The sequence below is a fragment of the Lacerta agilis genome, chromosome 12 (genome assembly GCF_009819535.1).
Source record: "Lacerta agilis isolate rLacAgi1 chromosome 12, rLacAgi1.pri, whole genome shotgun sequence".
NCBI lineage: Eukaryota > Metazoa > Chordata > Lepidosauria > Squamata > Lacertidae > Lacerta > Lacerta agilis.
Genome location: NC_046323.1, coordinates 14,814,972 through 14,838,661, shown reverse-complemented (window position 1 = coordinate 14,838,661; position 23,690 = coordinate 14,814,972). Strand labels below are relative to the sequence as shown.

At 41.3% G+C, this 23,690-nt stretch overlaps 1 protein-coding gene across 1 annotated transcript in view; it reads left to right on the top strand.

Moving 5' to 3' along the window:
* Nucleotides 1–23,690, top strand: part of RBMS3 (RNA binding motif single stranded interacting protein 3) — a 146,737-nt gene that overhangs the window by 47,151 nt on the left and 75,896 nt on the right. The window contains exons 3-4 of the mRNA XM_033165046.1: nucleotides 7,402–7,508; nucleotides 18,459–18,505. Coding sequence (XP_033020937.1) covers nucleotides 7,402–7,508; nucleotides 18,459–18,505 — 154 coding nt within the window. The remainder of the gene's footprint in view (nucleotides 1–7,401; nucleotides 7,509–18,458; nucleotides 18,506–23,690) is intronic.

The window sequence follows — 23,690 nt, the reverse complement described above, 5'->3', positions numbered from 1 at the left end:
CAGTATACTGCGATGTTTAGCCGATGATATATTGTGATGTTGAAAAGTAGATATCGCCCGGCCCTAGCTGACACCTTGCTGCTAGTTAAGAACACAGACTTCCCATTGAATTTGGTGGGATTTGGGGATACTCTTCCGGGCACCAGGTTGCAACTCTAGGTCCTCAGGAGAACACCGCTGAAACAAGGTGACCACTTGGATGTAGATACTCTCACACCCACTTTTCATACCCTGTATCAGGACACAAGAACAACCTCTAGGCATCATTTCTGCCATCATCTCTCCTGACACAATATGCCAGCTTCATCCCTGTTGCTGCCAAGATACTAGGAAGAGATTCTCAGAAGGGCAGTCTGGTGAGCAAGGGCAGGCCTCACATGTCTAGATAGCTGAAGGCTGTGTGAAATTAGGCCAAGGGACTGAGGTTCCTCACCCCAGTTGCAGAGACAGGAAAGTCTATAAACTCTCAGAGGTACAGAGGTCCCCTCAAAATCATTTCTGCCATACTTGCAAAAGTGCTTCATTGCAATTTTGGTTCTGATGTATCTCATTTTTCACCAGCGGCACAGCAGCAATTCATACTGGGTGGACCTATTTCCCTCACAGTTGTCCAATTCTAGCCTTTGATCGATCTCAAACATTTGTCTCTGTTATCTTTTCCTGTGTCCGGTGCTCTCCTGTGCTTCTGTTGTATTGTATCCATCTTTATTGATACCTGTCTTTCCAAATGTCATAAATTATTTTGAGAGATTGATACCTGTATCTAAATGTATCTAAATTTTAAAGCATTTAAGTATCTAAATGCTTAAAATGAATTAATAAATGAATAAGAAAAAACGTTGTAAGGTTTTGTGTCTCAGATAGCTTTTAAGTAAAATACCAAATTAGTGACTTGGGTCACAAGGATACGTTAGGTATGAGCAACACACATATTAAGAATGTAATAGAATATTGAGCTACGTAATCTTTTAAGCTATAGTCTTTCGTGGTGCTGATGCCAAACTCAGTGATACAGCATCTTGAATATAAACCACTAGGAGTAAGTAACACTGACCTCAATGCAACATGCTCCCGAAAGAAATATGCACAGGTTTGCAGTCTTGGAATGATAAAAGATTGTTATGCTTCTGGAGTTACAGGTGGGTAGCCGTGTTGGTCTGCCATAGTCAAAACAAAATCGAAAATTCTTTCTAGTAGCACCTTAGAGACCAACTGAGTTTGTTCCTGGTATGAGCTTTCGTGTGCATGCACACTTCTTCAGATACCTGAAGAAGTGTGCATGCACACGAAAGCTCATACCAGGAACAAACTCAGTTGGTCTCTAAGGTGCTACTAGAAAGAATTTTCGATTTTGTTATGCTTCTGGAGTGTTTACTAAATCAGAGTGTCTATCAAACTTGGTATCCCCCTAAGCATGCATACAAGTATTTTAATGTAAGGCTTAATTCTGTTCAATAACCCGCATTTTCATAAATCTGCTGTTAAAGAAACAATCAAACAACACAGTTTAGCTTCATTTCCATAGTCTCGGCAAGCTTTTACAAATTGTTCAGATGAACAGAAATTTTCTTTCTTCACAAAACTCTTGTTTTAAATATTCAGAAGAAACAATTTGCATTGTTCACAAAATCACTAAATCGTTTCAAAAATTAGCCCAGCTTTACATATTTAGCTTTGTTGTTGTTCAGTCGTTCAGTCGTGTCCGACTCTTCGTGACCCCATGGACCAGAGCATGCCAGGCACGCCTGTCCTTCACTGCCTCTCGCAGTTTGGCCAAACTCATGTTAGTAGCTTCAAGAACACTGTCCAACCATCTCATCCTCTGTCGTCCCCTTCTCCTTGTGCCCTCCATCTTTAACAACATCAGGGTCTTTTCTAGGGAGTCTTCTCTTCTCATGAGGTGGCCAAAGTACTGGAACCTCAACTTCAGGATCTGTCCTTCTAGTGAGCACTCAGGGCTGATTTCTTTAAGAATGGATAGGTTTGATCTTCTTGCAGTCCATGGGACTCTCAAGAGTCTCCCCCAGCACCATAATTCAAAAGCATCAATTCTTCAGCGATATTTAGCTTTATCTCTTCCTTTTTGTTAATGTCTTTCCTTTACACTCATTCTCATACAGTTTACCTGTTCCTATCTGCAGTAAGGTCTGCAGTTGTACGAAGAAGCACTTTATGATTTACAAGATGATAAGAGAAGCTGTAATGTGTACTCGGATGTAATTGTTTTGGTATTGACCGCATAACAAAACGTGTGCTGTTTCTTCTTTTCTTAAATTTGAACGTGGTGATTACAGTATTCATTCAATGCCATCGTTCTATTGGGATAGTGTTTCCACATCTTTTTTTCAACTTTGGCCTTCTTTCTTGGTCCTCCTAACTCAGCACCAATCATCTTGTTTTGCAGATTAATGAGCAGAGAGACCTTGTACGAGACCTCAGCTGAGCTCAGATATAGGCTTTTTCTAACAAAGTTGAGTTCAAATGAGATGTTAGGTCAGGCTTGCATGCCCAGACAGCACCCCCTTCCTGAGGAGCCTTCAAAGGGGCAGTTCTCTTGCATGGTGTTTAGCATTCCAACAAATGTGCGTTTCCTACATTGGGGAGTACGAGGCTCCTAGTGTAGTGTGAGTCAATGTTAGAAACTGAGATGTGAAAGCTAGGAGCTAAATGGCACCTTAAACCTAAGTTATGGGCGCAACAAGGGAATGTCTAGGCGCACTTTTTAAATTAATGAATGAGCTGCAGCTAAAATCTTATATTCATTTTTCACATGGTCTAGTTTTCAGCTGAAGACTGAAAAAAACAAAGCCATGCCTCCCCTGTCTTCCCCTCTAATATTCTTAAGAGGGCATGTTCTCCAGTCTTCAGAGAGTGGCTGGAAGTGGGGAGGCAGGAAAAGGTTCTCCTTTCCTTCCACTCGGCAGTTTTAATCTGAATTCTTAGGTGCAGTAAGATGCTCAGAAACTGCTCGCGCTTATGAAATTCCTTGTCACAAATGCGCCTAGGGCAATGGGAGTTTTGAACGCTGGTGTGAGCAGGGTGAAATGTCTCCTAGCAGCTGACAGGTTCCAGCTCAGAGCCAGGGCCTGGGTTATTTACCTCTGTGGCTTGTGCAATGGCAGTCTTCCAGATTCAGCAGCTTCCTCCTCTTCTGTCTCCTGGCTCCCGTTTGCAGTCAGGGCCATAACACAGACAAGGAAGAGGCAAAGCGAGGCAAGTCGAGGGAGGCATACCCTCCAACATTTCTGGATGCCTTCCAACATATATAAAAACATAATAAAATGTTAAACAACTTTCCTATACAGGGCTGCCTTCAGGTGTCTTCTAGAGGTTGTATAGTTACTTAACTCTGTGGCTCGGGGGTCACATAACTCCATACCCTCCAAGATTTCTCCAATGAAAATAGGGACACCCTAAGGAAAAGCGGGACATTCCGGGATCAAATCAGAAATCGGGATGGCTTCTGTAAATCTGGGGCTGTCTGTGGAAAATAGGGACAATTGGAGGGTTTGGGGGTGCATATTCAGTCTTAGAGATCAGGACTCTATGGGGACAGATGCATTCAGATTTACCTGTGGGATAAGGTGGCAGTATATAGACAGAGTCTAGAAGGCACCCCCTTCACCCATGGAACATAGCCTGTCAGGAATCCAAGCACTGCAGGAGGAAAGGGTGTTGGATATTGGCTGGAGGGACACCTTGGTTCACAGCCACTCCCACCAAGAGTCTTACAATACCCAACAGTTGCGTGAGAAGATATCTGGATTTGGAATAGTTGGAACGCAGGCATTGGGAGCTGTGGAACACAATATATCTGATTGTACAGTAAAGTCAGGCGCAGGGAGAAACCATGCAAACAAAGCAGCAGCTCTTTCTAAATCACCTTCCTCCCCCAAAATGACAGTCTGTATAACCCTCATTGTAGAGGATCAGCCAAGAGGGGTATACAGGGTATTTAGTGTCTCTCGTCCCATGCTGTGGAACACTCTTCCAGCAGAGATTCAGCAGGCATCTGGACTTTGAGGCACCTCTTGAAGTCTTTTTTTTATGCCGACAGGCTTAGGCATAATGTTTAAAATATTACTGAGGAGCCTTTCATTTTAATGATTGTTTTGTACTGCTTCTAATGGGTTTACTACGTGCTTATATTGCGCTGTGCCACCCTGATCTTTTATGAGAGGGTGGTACATAAATAATGTCTGTAAATAAATGTAAAATAGAGGACCAGCTCAAATATACTAAACGAGAGAGTTATATCTTTTAAGATTTTCTTTTCCAGCCAGAGTTTATTTGCGTAAGAGACATCTGGAAATGGGATAGATATATCTTTCTCTTTATGACACTGGCCTGGTGCACACAAACCAGTTTGCCTTATAGGTGTCAGCAATCGTTTCCATGCTTATTGCAAGCCCTTTATTTTTTGGTGATGTGGAAAAACCATTAGACTCATGTGGCAAGCCCCTTCACACAGGTGTGGGAAATGGGGTGGAGACTTCACTAAGGTGGTAAAATAGGCATCAGCTGTATTTGATGTTGGCTCCAGCGCCCATAGTGGCTGGGGGGGCAACCCCGTCAGGTGGGGTGGGTACCAACAACAACAACAACAACAACAACATATTTTAAAACAGTGTTTTAATGTGTATAGCATAGGTTTCAACCTTACAAGGAATGTATATGGAGACAAATATTATGTTATATTATATTATATTATATTATATTATATTATATTATATTAGTAAGATAGCCTGGGTCCTGTATACCTGAAGGAGCGTCTCCACACACCCATCATTCAGCCTGGACACTGAGGACCAGCTCCGAGGGCCTTCTGCGAGAAGCAAAGTTACAGGGAACCAGGTAGAGGGCCTGTGGAATGCCCTCCCATCAGATGTGAAAGAAATTAACAACTATCTGACTTTTAGAAGACGTCTGAAGGCAGCCCTGTTTAGGGAAGCTTTTAATATCTGATGAATTATTGTATTTTAATGTTTTGTTGGAAGCTGTCCAGAGTGGCTGGGGAAACCCAGCCAGATGGGCAGGGTATAAATACATTATTATTATTATTATTATTATTATTATTATTATTATTATTATTATTATTATTATTATTATAAACACTCTCAGGTAAAACCTGTTAGGTATCATTTAAATTATTTCTACATTGTATTAGTTTTTCCTCTGTGCCTGGTCTCATCCTGTGAACACTGAGCCTCGAAGGTGATGCAAACCTGCAAGTTAGATGCAGATATGCATATAGCATCCCATTTAGTTGGGGGCTTGACTGCCTGCATTTGGGTCTTCTGACATTTCCCTTGCTCTTGGAGCTGCTACCTTCCCATCATTCCTTCTGGCCAACTGGTTTTGAAATCATGACCTGTCTGGAATTCATAGAATCGCAGAGTTGATCAAAAACCAATCCATTAATAATTATTTTGTCAGTCTTTGAGGAGTCTTTTACCTGTGATTTTTCTGTAACTTGAAACTACCTAGGGGTGTGACCAGCAAATTGGCACTGAAAGATGATTTTAACTTCTGCAGCAACATCAGTGAAATGGGGGGAGCTTTATAGCTACTTGTTTCTATGTAAGGACTCCCACACTCTTGGATGTCCAAACAGGAAAAGATAAATACTGAAAAATTATCATCTTATTGTGTCAACTGCATCATTGACATAAATAATCTGTTGCATGAAGTGTATGTATCTGGGGATTGTTAGTCTAATATTTGTAGTACTTGTCTGCGTTCATTTATCACAATGACTTTCTGTGAAATCCCCAAATAAAAACAAACCACTTGCTCATGCACAAACGCACACAATATGGAAAATGCAACCAGTGGATTATGGAGTGGTCCAACATCACATCCTTCTCCATGGGCTATAACTGGCCAATAATCTTTCAAATAATACATATATGCATACACAAACATGCACTCCCCCACCCTGAAGATTTTGCAGTTACAAAATAACATTGCATTAGCCAACATTTCATTAAGCACTCATTTCAAGCATAGCCACCAATTTTTGCTTACATATTCTCTATTCAGAGTCACCAGAGATCAAATTTACTGAAAGCTTAGCACAACATATATTACAAATTGCTATGACCTTCACCAACATCTTTTAAACAGATTATATTTTTTGAGGAATAGAATACTGAATCTAGCAGTCCTTTTATAAATCCCTTTTTACAGTCACCAGAAATGAAAGCCGTTTCTCCAACAAATCATCCTGGAAATTGGGATGCAAAGGAACTCTGATTTACATAGATATATTATAAGTGATACGTTGGCAAGTCTCTGTTGTAAGCCATTTGAAATTTGGCTGCTGTTAACAAAATGCCTATTCATGTTGGGTATTTGGAATATTCTTTCTCCAAGTTATCCAGCAAAATTGTAAGTGGGTTTAAGGGGATCATATACTCTGTGATGAGTTTTATACAGCTAAGGATTCTTGCCAAATATCAAATTACCTTTGGAAATGACCAACAAATATGTAACTAGGTTTCTCTGTAGCCATACCTCTTCCAACATTTTTTAGGATATTTCTTGTTCATTCATCAATATGTTTTTATTTTATTAGTAAACAGCTCTGGGTTTTTTTTTTAAAGAAGAGGAATTGGGAAAGGATGCTTTGCTCAGTCTTTTTCATAAATTTGTTTTCTTTTTCGGTATTATTTCATGACAGCATGTTAGGAGTTGTTTTTTTGGTCTGCAGCCTTTTGAACATTCGTTGAACAGTTGTACATTAGCTGTGCTGACTGTTTTATGATGAAAGACTGGGATCTCAGCTGGGGAGCATAAGGAAGGTCATCTGCCAGCTGTCTTAAGCTATAAGGATTTAATGGGGGGAACTAAGCTAATTTGATTGTTTGGCAAAAGCCTCCTTTGATCTTCTTGTATTTATTTCACTTACTCAAATATGTAAGCACAGGGTGCTGTGATACACAGAGGAAGAGTGAAAACATATTACTCAGACAAGCTTGTCTACTCTCTTCTTTCCCCACCAAAAAGAAAAAAGGGGGGAGAGCAGCAGTATTTATGCTTTAACTAATGCCAGCCACAAATGTCTTAACTATAATAGATGGTTAACCCTACAACTCCACTTGAGCAATTTTATTGGAAGAGCTTTGCTGCCGTGGACTGTAGTTACTTGTAGTCTAGTAACTTTTTTCTGACTTGGCCTACAGATCATCCAAGAAGCTCACAGGCAGGGTGTGTATGCAAAAGCCTTTCTCTGTTTTGTCCCCTACCATAGTGCTTCTAATATGACATTTCCATATAGCCAGTTACCAATAGCCATTGATATTAGTGGCTATCACCCATAGATGCCTTTGATTGGACTTAACCGTCCAGGGGTCCTTTGCCTTTGCCTTAATACAGACCTGGGTTTTCCTTTCTTCGCAGCTCCAACAGAACCTTTGCTGTGCAAATTTGCTGACGGAGGGCAAAAGAAACGACAGAATCAAAGCAAGTACACGCAGAATGGGAGGCCATGGCCAAGAGAAGGAGAGGTGAGTCACAATTACCGTATCTTCAGTAATGCCTTGGGTATTTGGGTTGAGGTGATTGAGGAGCTGACTTGAGGGACCTTAATACAAAAATAGGTCAAATGAGTCTAAGGATAAATACATGTTAAGAAAGGGCATTACAAAATCATGTGTTAAATGCGTTTAACCCTAGTGTTCTCACTCAGTAGTGTTAAATGAGCAAAAAATAAATATATTTAGCATAAGGATCGCTGATTGCAGCCTTAGGGGCAGTAGATTTGTACAGATGAGTTATCAATACTGTTCTCTGTTGCAATGCTCATAAAATGGAAAGGACATCTTTATAAGAGAGTTAGTTGGGTCTACGTACAGTTTCACTCAGTTGAAATCAATGTGCAGTCATGGCTAACTTAGGTCTCCATGGTATCTGAAGAAGTGTGCATGCACACGAAAGCTCATACCAAGAACAAACTTAGTTGGTCTCTAAGGTGCTACTGGAAAGAATTTTTATTTTATTTTTTATTTTGTTTTGACTGTGGCAGACCAACAGAGCTACCTACCTGTAATTAGGTCTCCTTGATTTCAGTAGGAGCTTTGTCCGGATCCAACTCAAGTGATTTAGTTCAGGAAATCAGATATTTTATTCCAACAGATCCATTCATTATTAGGCCAGCAGCATACATAATTAATGGGACCATTGTAGGAGTTGCATTCATCAAGTCGTCTGCATAGCTGGGTTTCCGTCATTGGCATCTACAAAGATACTTTCCATACTCCTAGAGGCACACTACAAAGGAGGTTAACAAAAAGCCATTGTGAGAACATGCCTGTAACACAGGGCCTATAATTTGAAAAGGAATTCTACAGCTGGCATATCCACCCTTCTGTACCTGGGCAGGATTGTTCCTAGTTGAGGTGCACTGTTACTGATATTTAGGATGCTGTATTTTGGGAAATGCATGAAGGAATGAAAGGCCACATACATTCCCCTAAGGGGAACAAGTTTGACCTATTCATACTTAGGATTTTTGCTCCATCTCTGTTATAACAAAATGCAATATTATGATGTGCTAGTTTCCCACAAGGCTATTAGAACAGGCAAATTTTAATTACCTTCTTCTCATTTCTATTCTTCTAAATATTTAGGCGTGATGAGCCCCTGACCATTACTCAATAACTCCATATGTGCTTTGCATCATAGAGTACTTATGGAAGAAAAGAGGAAATAGGCTTGGTACTATTTTTTTTTCCTTTTTTTAATATTAGTAACACATTGAGCCATTTGTATCACTGGAGTAAATCTCATTCAAATTCTTTCACATTCTCATGGAAATGATTAGTGAAAGCATATTTTTAATCTAAGGAGCGTCTTAGCAGTTGCCATTTGGATTATAAAAAGGGTGTCTCTCTAATATAATTTTGAAAACAGATTTCTTTTCTTTTTTTAAATGGATGTTTTCTGTTTGTATGTGTGTGTTTTAAATGGCTAGTAACTGGTGGTTTTTAAAGATAGTTGCGCGTCAAGACCCCTCAACCACCCCCTCGAAGAGGAATAAAAACACCAAGACACAGGATATACAGGGGAAACTTGAAAAATTAGAATATCGTGGAAAGGTTCATTTCTTTCAGTAATTCAACTTAAAAGGTGAAACTAATATATGAGATAGACACATGACATGCAAAGCGAGATATGTCAGGCCTTTATTTGTTGTAATTGTGACGATTATGGCATACAGCTGATGAGAACCCCAAATTAACAATTTCAATTTTGGGGTTTTTATCAGCTGTGCGGCATAATCATCACAATTATAACAAGCAAAGGCTTGACATATCTCCCTTTGCATGTCATGAGTCTATCTCATACATTAAACTCCAGTAGCTAATGAAAACAATTGCTTACATAAATGGACTTTTCCATGATATTCTAATTTTTCGAGTTTCACCTGTAAGGTTAATGTTATTGGGCAAATTTTGGCCACAACTTTATTGGTTACAGAATGTGAGCGGTATTGGCTTAGGCACTGAGTAGATCGGACTATATCTGACTCCTGCCTGCTGCGCAGGAAGTCTGGTAATGGTAAACCACTGGTAGGTGGAGCCCCGCCGATGCAAAACAACTCGAGCTCCCCCCAGGTCCTGGCCACGCCCCCCTAGCCAGCCGATTGGCTGACTGGATGATGACATGGCTGGGATCCCCTGGGCAATGCAGGACGATGTCCCCCGCCCCCAGCAGTGAGTGGGTGGCCACGCGGTCCACCGCAACTTCTCCCCACAGGTAAGTGGAGTGGACTTAGCAGAACCACATTTTGTCCTTTACAAAGTAAGAATGTGGCAGATATGTTATGGACCTCCAGTCTAGAGAGGGCCATACTTAAGCGCTACCAGTAATTCACAAAGACCAACAGGGATTTATGTTCTGGAAAACATTTATGTTGCTCACTTTCACAAGGTGGTTGCCATGTGCTGTTACAACATAAATCCCCCAAGCATTGCCAGTGTGGCAACAACATTGACATGGGAGACTGAATAGTCTCAAAGGAGCCATTCTGCTTTGTTACGTTGGTGACCCAAGACCAAGAAGCTTCCTTTTAGAGTCTTTGTGGCACATTGACTGAAGAATCTGCTGAGCTAGGAGCGCCCAAGAAGGCCTTGGTACGATAGACTGCAACAGGAAATGCCTTGAAGACAGACTTATATAGTACTTGCTAATAATAATAATAATAATAATAATAATAATAATAATAATATATTTATATCCCATCCATCTGGCTGGGTTTCTCCAGCCACTCTGGATGGCTTCCAACAAAATATTAAAATACAGTAGTCCATCAAATATTAAAAGCTTCCCTAAACGAGGCTGCCTTCAGATGTCTTCTAAAAGTCTGGTAGTTGTTGTTCTCTTTGACATCTGGTGGAAGGGCGTTCCACAGGGCAGGTGCCATTACCGAGAAGGCCTGGTTCCCTGTAGCTTCACTTCTCGCAGTGAGGGAACCGCCAGAAGGCCCTCAGTGCTGGACCTCAGTGTCCGGGCAGAACAATGGGGGTGGAGACGCTCCTTCAGGTATACTGGGCCGAGGCAGTTTAGGGCTTTAAAGGTCAGCACCAACACTTTGAATTGTGCTCAGAAACATATTGGGAGCCAATGCAGGTCTTTCAATATTGGTGTTAAGTGGTCTCGGCAGCCGCTCCCAGTCACCAGTCTTAACGCTCCTGTAGGGTCCACAACCCTGAAAGTCTGTGTTTACACAATACATGCCATTGCTGCCCATCGTATCAACTTTACTGGGTTGCACACTAGGGTTTGGCTCAATAATGCTGGCACGCTATTGTGCCTTGGGTAACTTATTGCACTACATATGCTCATGGATTCTGCGGCTTTTCTTTTTTTAGAAATAATTTTTATTAATTTTCAGTAACAATAATCCAAAATACGGCTGCCTCATTGTATCAATACCAAATTATAATATCAATTCCGATATCAATCAGTCAAATACCCAGTTACACAATTTAGGTGCCCCCCGCGTGCTAGAATTGAAGGTTTGATAATTTACTTTAATTCTGCTTCCAAACTCGATTCTGCAGCTTTTCTGTACACAAGAGCGACAGTGTTATCTCAGTGTTTACTTTTTTTCTACTCACTGCACTTTCAAACATTACACAAAGTTTCTTGCACATAATCATTATAGCATTTGTGTATATTTGTGGGCAAAAGGCACTTCCACTCACCCAATGTGCCCCCTGTTGTTTGTTTGTTTGTTTGTTTGTTTGTTTTGTTAAATCCCCTTCCATCATCATCATTTTTGGAACATATTAGTTACTTGTTACCTAGGAAGGTCTCCAAGTGACTTACACTTTTTTAAAAATAGAAAATCATTCTACCATAAAAAGGGGAGTCATATAAAACACTAACCTTTTTATCATTCAAAGCAGCATCACACCAACCCCCCAATGTCTTCAAAATTTGAAAGCACATTAACAAAACCTAACCAATTTGGCCCATCATTGGCTTGGGAAAAAGGTAAGTTTTTACCTGGCATTAAAAGTCACAGGCTAACCTCTGTGGGGAGAACATTCCACAGGTGGGGAGCCACAGCTGAAAAGGCCGTCTCCCTTGTTATGACCCTTTGAGCTGCGCTCAGAGGAGGGATACAGAGAAGTCTCTCAGGTGAAGATCTAAGGGTCTGGGTAGGTTCATAGATTAATAGAATCACAGAAGTGTAGAGTTGGAAGGGACTTGGAGGATAGTCTAGCGCTCTAGCCCAAACCCTCTGCAATGGAGGAATCTCAACTGGATGGCCATCCATCCTCTGCAGATGGCCATCCAACCTCTTCCTGAAACCTCCAAGAAAGCAGAATCCACAACGGTGCCAACTTGAATAAAATATTGTGAGGGCCCAGATAAGCCCCACCCTGCATAATCAGTCACATGATGCACTGCACACAGATACCATGTGAATGGGAATACCCATCAACTTTGTAGGAGCCCACCCCCTCAAATATTTTATTGTGGGGGCCCACAGCCACTAGGAGTTGGCTCCTATGAGAGTCCATCACCTACCGAGGGAGTCTGTTCCACTGTTGAACAGCTCTCACTTTCATAAAGTTCTTCCTGATGTTTAGAACTTTCCGAGAGAGGTGTTCCTTAATGGGCATATGGGTATATGGGCATCCTGGGCCATAAAAAGCAGGTAAAAAACAGTACAGTACTTTGAATTGAGCTTGGAAGCATACAACAAGCCAGTGTAACCGGTACAGAGTTGCTGTTCTATGATCCGTTCACCTTGCACTTGTCAGCAGTCGGGCAGCTGCATTTTGCACGAATTGAGGCTTTCTGCCTCATTTTCAACGCAGCTCCATGAGAATTCAAAAAAAATCTATGTGCTGTATTTCCAGTCTGGATATTGATCTAGGCTGCAGATAAATTTGACTGAAAATAGTTCCAGTTACAGGTGGGTAGCCGTGTTGGTCTGCCATAGTCAAAACAAAATAAAATAAAAAATTCTTTCCAGTAGCACCTTAGAGACTAACTAAGTTTGTTCTTGGTATGAGCTTTCGTGTGCATGCACACGAAAGCTCATACCAAGAACAAACTTAGTTGGTCTCTAAGGCGCTACTGGAAAGAATTTTTTATTTTGTTTTGTTTTGACTGAAAATAGTGTTATTTTAAAACTTAAGGTTGAAATTATTTATCCATAGACAACATATGTACAGTGGCTTTTTATAAGAAATATATAGTGAATATTCTGGTGCTATATTACACAAAATTCCTTCAAAGATACACCACTCTATATGGTAAAAAGGTAAAGGACCCCTGGACAGTTAAGTCCAGTCAAAGGTGACAATAGGATTGTGGCACTCATCTCGCTTTCAGGCCGAGGGTGCCAGCATTTGTCCACAGACAGCTTTCCGGGTCATGTGGCCAACATGACTAAACCACTTCTGGCACAACAGGACACCATTATGGAAACCAGAGCGCATGGAGATGCTGTTTACCTTCCTGCCACAGCGGTACCTATTTATCTACTGGCACTGGAGTGCTTTCGAACTGCTAGATTGGCAGGAGCTGGGACAGAGCAACGGGAGCTCACCCCATTGCAGAGATTCGAACCACTGACCTTCCGATCAGCAAGCCTAAGAGGCTCAATGGTTTAGACCACAAAGAATCAGACAGTGATTTAAAAAACATACTTGACAAAACTGGGTAAATTAGATTAGGAAGAGCAAAAGATTCATTGCTGTTACATTGGCTTTTAAAAATTATACATCTAAGTAGAAAATGGACTTTAATGAGGCACAGCAATAGCCTATATAATGGATTCGGAGACTGATCTCTTTGCCATAATAGAGTCATGAGCAACCCAGTCATATAACTCTGATGATGAGTTTCCCTGAGATTAGACCAGGATAAAATTAAGTAGTTTACTGCAGATAAGGGATCATAGATGCTTCCTTCATTCTTCCCCCTCTCTTTGCCACTTTTAATACGCTTATCTAGAGCTAGGACTTCCTTTGTAAATAACCAGGAAGTAAACCTATGTACTGTATGTGCTCAAGCATGGAAAGAAAAAATGAAGTATCCTTAAAAACACACACAGACACACACACACACACACACACACACTTTTCCTACAACTGTTCCTTTAACTTTCTCATTTTTTGACCTACCATTTATTACTTTTCTACTCAATGCCCTCTAGCAATTTAAAGAGAGAAATATACAGAGGTCATTTGGGAGACTGGGATTTCCCTACTTGGTTGTAAAGTCAATAGCTGCAGGAAAGTCAAAGTTTTTGATCCTGGTGCCAATCCTTTTCTCTCTACGAGCAGCAGGCATTTAGAAACGATTAGTAGGTCTCTGTTGGGTGTATTTCAGATCTCAGACACAGGTTGTTTTATGCTTCCAAGCAGACAGGTAATACTGGATTGAGCTCCATAGTCCTCTATGGACAGAAATGATTCAGTCTGATAGCTAGCTGAGTTTTTATTCTTGGCTCTATGCACAAGACTATCAAGGGACCTGGGAACTCCCTCAGATTGGCCCCAGTTGAAGGGCCCCACATTCCTATGACCCAAAATATACCAAATGATCTGTCATACGATGTGGGGACATTAATCACGTTCACAATGATTATCTTATTATAATGGGCATTCCTATGGGGCTGAGCCAACAATATTTCCGGGTGAAGATGAGTTAGGGTGCTTGTCCTTGAAATTAGATTTGAATTTTTTTGGTTTCTGGTTGGTATCTCTGGTAACTTCTCTCTTTCATCATGAATATTGGCACATACTATGGATGTCTGCTCTGTAGTGAGTCAGAAAATAAGCAGTGGTGGTCTTTAGGAGGGTGAGAAATAATGCAAGCAAGAAATAGAACAGAAAATCCTGGCATAATATATCCATATGTCTCAAACCCAAGCACTTGAGTCGTGTTGATTTCCTTGGAATTTACTTCCACTTCATTATATTTAGGATCACAGCCATAGTGTTTAGCTGTGTCAGTTCAAATAGTTCCAGTGCACAAAGCACATGTGGTAGTTTATTTCATATATTCACTTGCAGGTCCTCAGACCTATGGAACATAGATTTGGGGCATTTTGCTGGCTCTCTGTTGGAATACCAGGTGATTTGGAGCTAATCTGGGAGATACATCTATAAAGCAACGTTTCTCCTTGAGACAATCAGGAGATACTGTAATAAATAGTACAAATCAGAAGATAACAAATACTGGGAAAGATCTTTAAGGACTCATAACATTCACATCAGATTGGGTGTAGGCTTAATCTTTCCAAGCTTCTTAACTCCTTCAGTATCTAGTTAATTTTTGCTTTTTTATGCTTCAATAAGATGTGTATGGAAAGAATGGCTCCCCCTCCCAATTGAGCCTACTCCTTTCCCCTACCATCATTGCTAAGGCTAGCATCAAGAATTGATATCATTATGTGCCTGATGACATCTTGACAGAAAGCCCATCATAGATCAGAGCCCCTTGACACTCTCTCCAGCTGCCTCTCTTACCTGGTTCCCTGTTCTCATGCAATGAGCTAGCAGGTAGCAATGATAGCTACAAGGAGAACATGGTGCAGTTGACTAAGGACATGTGCCAATTTTGTGTTCATAAATCCATTTATTCCTGATTCTGCATTGATGTACATTTTTTTTAATTTCTTAAAATGAAAGTATATATATAATGCATATAAATACATAAAAATAAATAAAACTATATACACACAGACATATTTCTAAATATTTGTATCCTAAAATATTCTCGTTAAATGCATTTTGGAATTTTTTTGAGCTGAGAAGAATTTGGAAGAGTGCAGAATCAGAAGGGTGGTAATATTTCAGTCTGCACATTAGTCCGAGGAGTGCAGATCAGATTACTTCACAACCTAATTCACAAAGATCAAATCCATCAAGCTTCTCTAATGTTAACATAAATGGCTACCATGTCTGAGCACCCAGTATTGGAAATGTCAGCTGTAAGCATTTATAATAGATCAGAACAGTCACTGTATTAAAATCAAATACACTGGTTCCATTAATGTCATGTTTATTTTTCATGCAGTGTGCATTGAAATGTATTGTGCAGCTATGCGCAGAGTGGTTTTTAAATACAAGCCATTTTCAAAAAAAGGGTGTCAGCATCAATGGTAATCCTAGGGGTTGCCTAGCAAGATGCAATAGAGCTTAGCAGGGGATAACTGCTAGGAAAGAATTCTGAATTCCTGAACCATTTTTTATATAAACATGTTTGTGGATTTGGAGCTGACTTGACTTGGCCTAACTCAGTCCCATACAGGTCTTACTCAAAACTGCACACACAACCTTAATAGAAGCCAGAAACATTATTTTCATAGCATATCAGGGATTCCAGTAAGAATATGTACATTGAAATGAGTGTCTCTCAGCGTGTTTCATTGGAGAGAACATCTAATTTCTTGAATGTACAGCTGTATGTTCATAGCATGCTATGTCTAAATGTTTGATTTATTGTTTAAAATGTTTTTTTTAATTGTAAGCCTTTTAATCACACATTGTTGTTGTTGTTGTTGTTGTTAAAACTGTCATAAATTATCAAAAGAAAGATCAGTGCCAAGTTAACTCGCGCACTGAGTAAAGCTTATTTTACTACAGGAATGTTTAAACCGAATCTCATTTAGACTGTTGGCTCCATCCTTTTCTTCTTCAAAGAGCTTCTAGCTCAGAATACTTACAATGAGGAAGGTTTATTCTCTTTCTGTTTATTTTTTTATTTTTTATTTTTTGCCAAATCATCCCCCATGTTTCTTACAACTTTTAAACAATTCCTATGACAATTCCTCTTCTCTTCCTTATGTGTCTACCAGATCCTTATTGTTTACTTTCTACCTGGCATCTCGCTTTCTGGCTGGGCTTTCAAGTCCATCTCATTTATTTGGGTCATTATGTGTGCCAGTCATCCTCCTCTGTATGGCTCACCTTGTCAGGCTGACATTGTACTTAAATTACAAGATCATACCAGTAGGCAGGCTGTTTGCTTTTATTTTTCCAACTGAAGAAGATGGAGACAAGCATATGAAAGGTGCATAGACCTCTGATGACACACTAAGATTACCCAAGTCTATCAGTTCACAGCACTGTCAGTCAAAAGGGAAATAACCAATAATGGTATGGATTGCATTGGATGATTGGCCTGGTTGGCATTAAGAGTTGACACTCAGTTCCTCTGATTCCTTTTACATTTTAAACATTATTACATGATCTGAACACCCCGCTCATTGTGTAAGCAGAATAAACGCGGTAAAATGTAGCACAACTATATTTTGCAATGTCAGGTCCAACAGTGGTTGCTGTTACCAGCGTTGCAGTTTTATCTCGTTTTGCTGGTTTAAAAGCAACATCCCAAGTCATCGGGGTAATGTTATCGTTATACAGTAGTACCACTGAACATAACTGCCCTGGCCTTATAATTATTATGTCCCAACATAGTTTGCTGGTTTAATAACCGGTTGTTTGTCTTTAAGAAGGGAATGAATGTGAATCAGCTTACATTTTACACCATTTAACTGTTTTGTAGTTGGTATTCTAGTCATGGTCTATAAGGGGCAGGGCCGTAGCTAGGGGGTGGTGTGAAAGGCCCCTGCTAGGGGTTCAGACGATGCCCCCCCCCCGCAAAATTTGCTAAAAAATTACATATTGGATTTTTCTGTGAAAGAATTCATTACAAGGTGAAGTGTGTGAGGAATTGTATGGGTGGAGGGGGGGTGGAGGAGAGGCGGAAAGAAAAGTTAATTTGTCCATGGCTAGGGGGCGCAATCTGGACGGTTCTGCCAGGGGCGTAAGATCACCTACCTATGGCTCTGATAAGGGGGTGTCAGTTTCAACACAACAGGATTAAAGTCTCTAATACAAAAAAGCACGATTGCTATCATGGGCTCTAAACCGAGCATTTTAAATGCTTGACACATTCCGCTGAAGAAAAATAAAATAACGTACAGCACAGAAGGTGCAAATCAGTGGAAATAAACAGAACACATTTACCAGGCAATTGTATCCTATTTCTTGGAGAATAAAAATACCTGCACGGTGTTGCATCTTTCACCTCCATCTTTGGGGGCAATTCAAGAGGGTGAAGGTGAACCAAAGTGGTTTGCAAGGAGTGGGGGAGAGAACTTTGCACATTGCTTACTGAATGTATGAAGTGGTGATTTTCTACTTCATTACAAAAAAACAACAACACCACACTTCCTGAGGTCTCTCCCTGCACCTATGAGCTCCTCATATAACGTATTACATTTTGGCGCTGCTTCCTAGAATGACCATTCTGCAGCCACATGGGGATTCTAGGATATAAGCTTTGTACAAAGAACCTCAAACCACTCGTAAGCACAAATGGGGCTTTCTTAGGCTCAAGAGAAATATTACAACTTGCAACCCTCCAAATGTTCCTGGAGTCCAACCCCATCATTCCTGATCATTGGCCATACTGCCTGTGGCTGATGGGAATTGGGAGTCCAACAACAGTCACACAACATTGGGGGATGAAATTGTCAGCCAAGGGGGGCTTGCCATGATACACCGTTTTATAAAGAGCCCATATGCACGGGATTTTTTTTTGTTTTAACTCAGAGCGGAAAAAGACCACCCAGGCAACGCTCACATTTGATAAGTGAAGCACAACTTGCACACAGACACCACAACATTTCTTCTAAGTTCCTCCGCTCTCAGCAAGAGAGATGGGGGGCGGGAACGACCCAATACCTCTTTTATGGTGAATGAAGACTTTTGTGAAAATAAAAGCAGTGTTTGGCACAGCACGAAATTGACATCAATAGAATGCAAGTTTTAAAAAGCACTGAAAGTCAATTTAAGACCAAAAGAAAGAAGAAAAGATTATTTAGTGGGTTCACTAATTCTCCCCTTTTTCGTGGGTTGTTGTGTGTTTGTGTGATATAAAAAGAGTAACCTTCTGTTTTCCCCCCTAACTGTGTACAGGCTGGCATGGCCTTGACATATGACCCCCCGGCCGCTATTCAGAATGGGTAAGTAGCATATACTTTACTATTTAAAAAATAAAACACAGCACTATGATCTCCCCCCCCCCCAAAAAAAAACTGGTTTCCAGCAGGAAAAATCATTTAAAAACAAGTCCCCCACAAAATGCTGTTGAAAACAAATTTAAGCTAGCTTGTCAACATAAATGCTAGTTTTCTTTCCCCCCTTTTGCATCCTGTTGTTTATATCATCTAGTTGACTGTGAAGCCTTTTCTCATATCCATTTGGCAACTGCAGATTTACGTAGGTTTGCACATTCCCTGGAGAAGGAGCCATTCTCTTTTCCTGACAGCAGATATGTTCTGGCAATGGATACAGTGGTGGAACTTCATTCTCCGGCACTGGGGGTGGGGAGCAGGTGGGGGCGGGGCTGGCATGCGTCCTGGGGGTGTGGCGTGCCACCCAAAGGAGTGGGGCACATATACTGGGGGCGCGGCACGCTGCCCAAAGGGGCGTGGTGCACGTTCTGGGGGCGTGGTGCGCAGCCTGCGGGGGCGGGGTGCCCAGCACGGGCAGGGGGGCAGCCACAATGGAAACCCCCCCGGGATTGCGCCAGTGGGGGCGGTGCGCTCCTATTGCCCCCACCTTCCTCCCCCCCCGAATGGATAGTTCCCTCAGTATGCCTAGTTCCTTCACTCAAGAGGCATACATATTCAAATTAACTTCAGGACTAGGGAAGGAACATTTCTCCCCTGAATGCCCCTCATACCAAAGGTCTTTTCTTCTTCTTCTTCTTCTTCTTCTTCTTCTTCTTCTTCTTCTTCTTCTCCTTCTCCTTCTCCTTCTCCTTCTCCTTCTCCTTCTCCTTCTCCTTCTCCTCCTCCTCCTAACAGGTATTTGTCAGGCAGCGTTTATCAGTGCGTTTTACACTTCAAAACAACCATTTAAAGGTGTTTCTGATCATCTTTCAGTGAAAACTAGCAAATGTCCCAAACCCCATCCGCCACCCTCTTGGAGAAAGATCCACTCATTTGAAGAGAATCGTTTTTTTACTCTGGAGTAATGGCTCCCTTGAAAGTTCAAGTACTCCCATTCGCGGGGAGTGGCTGAGATAAAATTGTAACCCTCGCAATAATATACACTTTCCTGTGTGGACAATCTCCTTGACAACATCACAGTCCACATTGGCCTCTCATTCTGCCAGAGAGAGAGATTCTCCATGTGCACATAAAGTAGGCATAACCATAATAATAATTTATTATTTATACCCCGCCCATCCGGCTGGGTTTCCCCAGCCACTCTGGGCAGCTCCCAATCAAATATTAAAAACACAATGCATGCAAGTGGGAGCCATATTTGGTTGTTTCCATGCTTGGGTTGCTGACTTCCAAGCAGGGGTATCACCAGAATCCTGCCTCAGAATTTCTCCTTTGAATTTCCAATAAACTGGAGGTTGTACTGGGCTTTTGATTCATGATGGTTCTTTCCTCTCAGCACTCTCACTGGCCCCCTCTCACGCAGCCCCCTCTCTAGAGAACTTGACGGATGACATCTTTCCCTGCCTTGTCATCCACAGAAAAGGTTGCGCATGGTTATTGTAAAACAGACTTGCTGGCTCCGACTCATCTTTCTCATTTCTAATCTGATATCACTGCAGTGAAATCCTCCAATGTAATCATGCTTGGTAATACTTAAGCTTTATGTTAGCCCAGGGATATTGTTCATGAGCTTTTTTGTCAGAACTACCTATGGGCATGCCACGCAAGGAGATAATGTTTATTTCTGAGGATAAATATGAGGCATTGGCATTGTACAACTTCATAAAGACATAGCGGTAGTGGAATTTTTGGCACTGAAATACAGCCTGTATAGGACAAACGATGATGCATTTCCCAACTATGGCTTCCTTCTGTGGTGTAGACGTTGAAATATGTGAACTGCCTGCTAGTTATCAGTAATGGGTCCTGAAGAACTCTGTTGTAAACCAGGTGTTATCTTGTTAAGGACATTTGTAAATCTGTCCTTGTAGCCTGAGTATATACACCAAAGATGTTAGTATATCAAAGAACAAAATTACGATTGTGGAGTGTAGTTACAGATAAATAAATGATCTCCTGTCAGGTGTGTTACTCCATATAAAAGGTAAAGGGACCCCTGACAATTAAGTCCAGTTGCGAACGACTCGGGGGTTGCAGTGCTCATCTCACTTTAAAGGCCGAGGGAGCTGGTGTTTGTCCGCTTCCGCAGACAGTTTTTCCGGGTCATGTGGCTAGCATGACTGAGCCGCTTCTGGCGAAGCCAGAGCAGCTCACAGAAACGCTGTTTGCCTTTCCGCCGCAGCAGTACCTATTTATCTACTTGCACTTTGACGTGCTTTCAAACTGCTAGGTTGGCAGGAGCTGGGACCGAACAACAGGAGCTCACCCCGTCGCAGGGATTCGAACCGCTGACCTTTCGGTTGGCAAGCCCAAGTGGCACAGTGGTTTAACTCACAGCGCCACCTTAGCCACATGCTTTTAAAGTCTGCCATGTCAGATTGTGGACTTTACTGGGTTTAAAAAAATAATTTGTTATGCCTTTTTTCGTGTTTTGCCATACAAGGAACCTTACACTCCCACAACACATTTTATGAACTAGAGTATTAATTCATTGGGATTATGTGTCTGGATGCCATTTTCAACTGATATTGAGTGTTCCTGATTTCAAAACCTTTTGAGCGTTAAAAGAGACAAGTCAAACCATTATCAGTTAGAAGAACCTACATGTACGGCAGAGAGGGAGAGCTGCATTGTTTCATACTAACAATGTCCTGGGCCATGTTCAATAAGTGCTCATAGCATTTAGACATCCAGCTGGTGCTTGTGAAACAGAACACTCGCTCTTGCTATTGATGTAAAATAATGAAATACTACATTTTCCAGTGACAAAAAATGAAGTGTTTTCTGGGGCAGTCGTAACTTCCCGTGGGCTTGTTGTTTTGTTGTTCTGTGATTGATTGAAAATGGATGCCTTGCTTTTTGAGGTAATTTTGAATTGTGCACTTTATTGACATGGACGCATTCCCTGGACTAACTGAGGAAAACCCCTTTTGGTATGTTGAGGGTAGGAGCAAGTGGTAACAGAATTGACAGGAGGAATACTAGGAGACAATTTGGGGAGGGATGTGAGGGTAGAATAATGGGACGAGAGACGGGGGTCTAAAGGTTTAGCTGGAAAATGGCATTTATTTATGTTTCAAAGCAATATTGTCATAGGTAAAATGTTTGTAGTTAGGACTACTGTAATAGCATAACAAATGCTGCTATAGTAGAACAGTTTGGGATATAGAAAAGGAAGTATTTATCACTAGCTGCTTGAATTGTAAATCCCATGTTGCTAAGATTATCATCTTCCTCACCATTATTTATTCAATTTATTAGCCACTTGCCACATAAGGAACACCCAAGCAACTTACATTTTAAGAGCATGAAGCATAACTTTACATCATAAAAGAACAATGCACTTCTAACAATAAGGTAGAATTTACATTTGGAAGTTTGGGAATTCGATTTGTTTTTCTTATCAGATATATTTTTAAAAAAGAAAAGAAACCAGTTTTGAGTGTCTTGATAAACTCTCATGTCCTTGAACTCCTATAATGCCTCTTGCTGACCTGGATGGAGAATAGAGGTGTGTGTGTGTAAAATTAGCCTGCTGTACAAAGGTAAAATTTACAGAAGGTTGTCCGCTTTTGCCTCTACCCCACGCTGATATGTGGCCCCTGAAAGCTTTGCCTAGAATGAAATGTGGCCCTCAGGCTGGAAAAATGTCACCTGCACCGTTTGTATGATCTTGTGAGATTTGGTGGAGTCAATCAGAAGCAGTGTTAGAAGAGAATATGCAAACAGGTGTGAGCATTCTAACAGCAGGTTGATGGTCATGTATACTGCATACAGATCTGTTGCGACATGCAGAGAAAACCCAGACTGCATTCTGCACCATCACTGACGGACTTAGATATGGCATTATCTGAATTTAAAGACAGGCAAAGGCCATAGGTTCAGGCTACAAGGGATAAATTGCCCAGTTGCTTCCACCATGGTAGACTTAGTCATAGATTTGCAACCTTCACTTGTTATGCTGATTAAACTTTGTCAATGTTTCATATTGGCTCTGGGCAACATATTATTCTATATTATCAATTTATTCAAGACTGCCTGTTTATTAAACTGAATAAATTATTTGGTATATGCAAAGAAAAGAAAAGAAGAAGAAGAGAATATGCAAAGGTCAGAGCAGTTAGTTGCTGTGAGAGATGGAAGAGAGCCTTTTTTGAGAAGGAAGGAAGGGTGGCACTGTGGGTTAAACCACAGAGCCTAGGGCTTGCTGATCAGAAGGTCGGCGGTTTGAATCCCCATGACGGGGTGAGCTCCCGTTGCTCGGTCCCAGCTCCTACCCACCTAGCAGTTCGAAAGCATGTCAAAGTGTAAGTAGATAAATAGGTACCGCTCCGGTGGGAAGGTAAACGGCGTTTCCGTGCGCTGCTCTGGCTCGCCAGAAGCGGCTTTGTCATGCTAGCCACATGACCCGGAAGCTGTACGCTGGCTCCCTTGGCCAGTAACGCGAGATGAGCACCGCAACCCCAGAGTCGGACACGACAGGACCTAATTGTCAGGGGTCCCTTTACCTTTACCTTAAGGCCAAGAAAGGTGAAGCAGGTGAAGAGGGCAGTAGTCTTTCTTTTGGAATAGGAAGCTCTAGGAAAACCAGAAAGACAGGACAGGGTTCCAGTATCTATGCCACCTCCCAACTCTTTGGATGTCTTCTTAACTATACAAAGATTCTATAAGCTACAAAACAGGCAACCTAGAAGATAATGGGAATTAACTTTTGATCCTTTTGCTTTTCCATTGGTCTGAAAAGGGATTTCTAAACATTCCTTGGTAGAAAGGATTATGAGTGAGTGAGGAAGAATTTTTAAAATGTATGTATTCCTCACCTTTCAGTGCCAAAAAAATCCCAAACCCAACCAAGGTGGCATAGAGTTACTGGAAATTGAGGTGAGAGAGAGAAAAGATGAATTCTTTAACAGGAAAAGAATAAAGAAAAAACTTGTTTATGTCCAAGTACTATGTCCTTCCTACCAGACCGCTGAATTCTCCTTAAGCAACGAAACCTTGTCTTGTCCTCCTGAAAGCTTAGGAAGCTGCATGAGGGTCGGAATACCTATTTTATCTTAAGTCTTATAAGAGA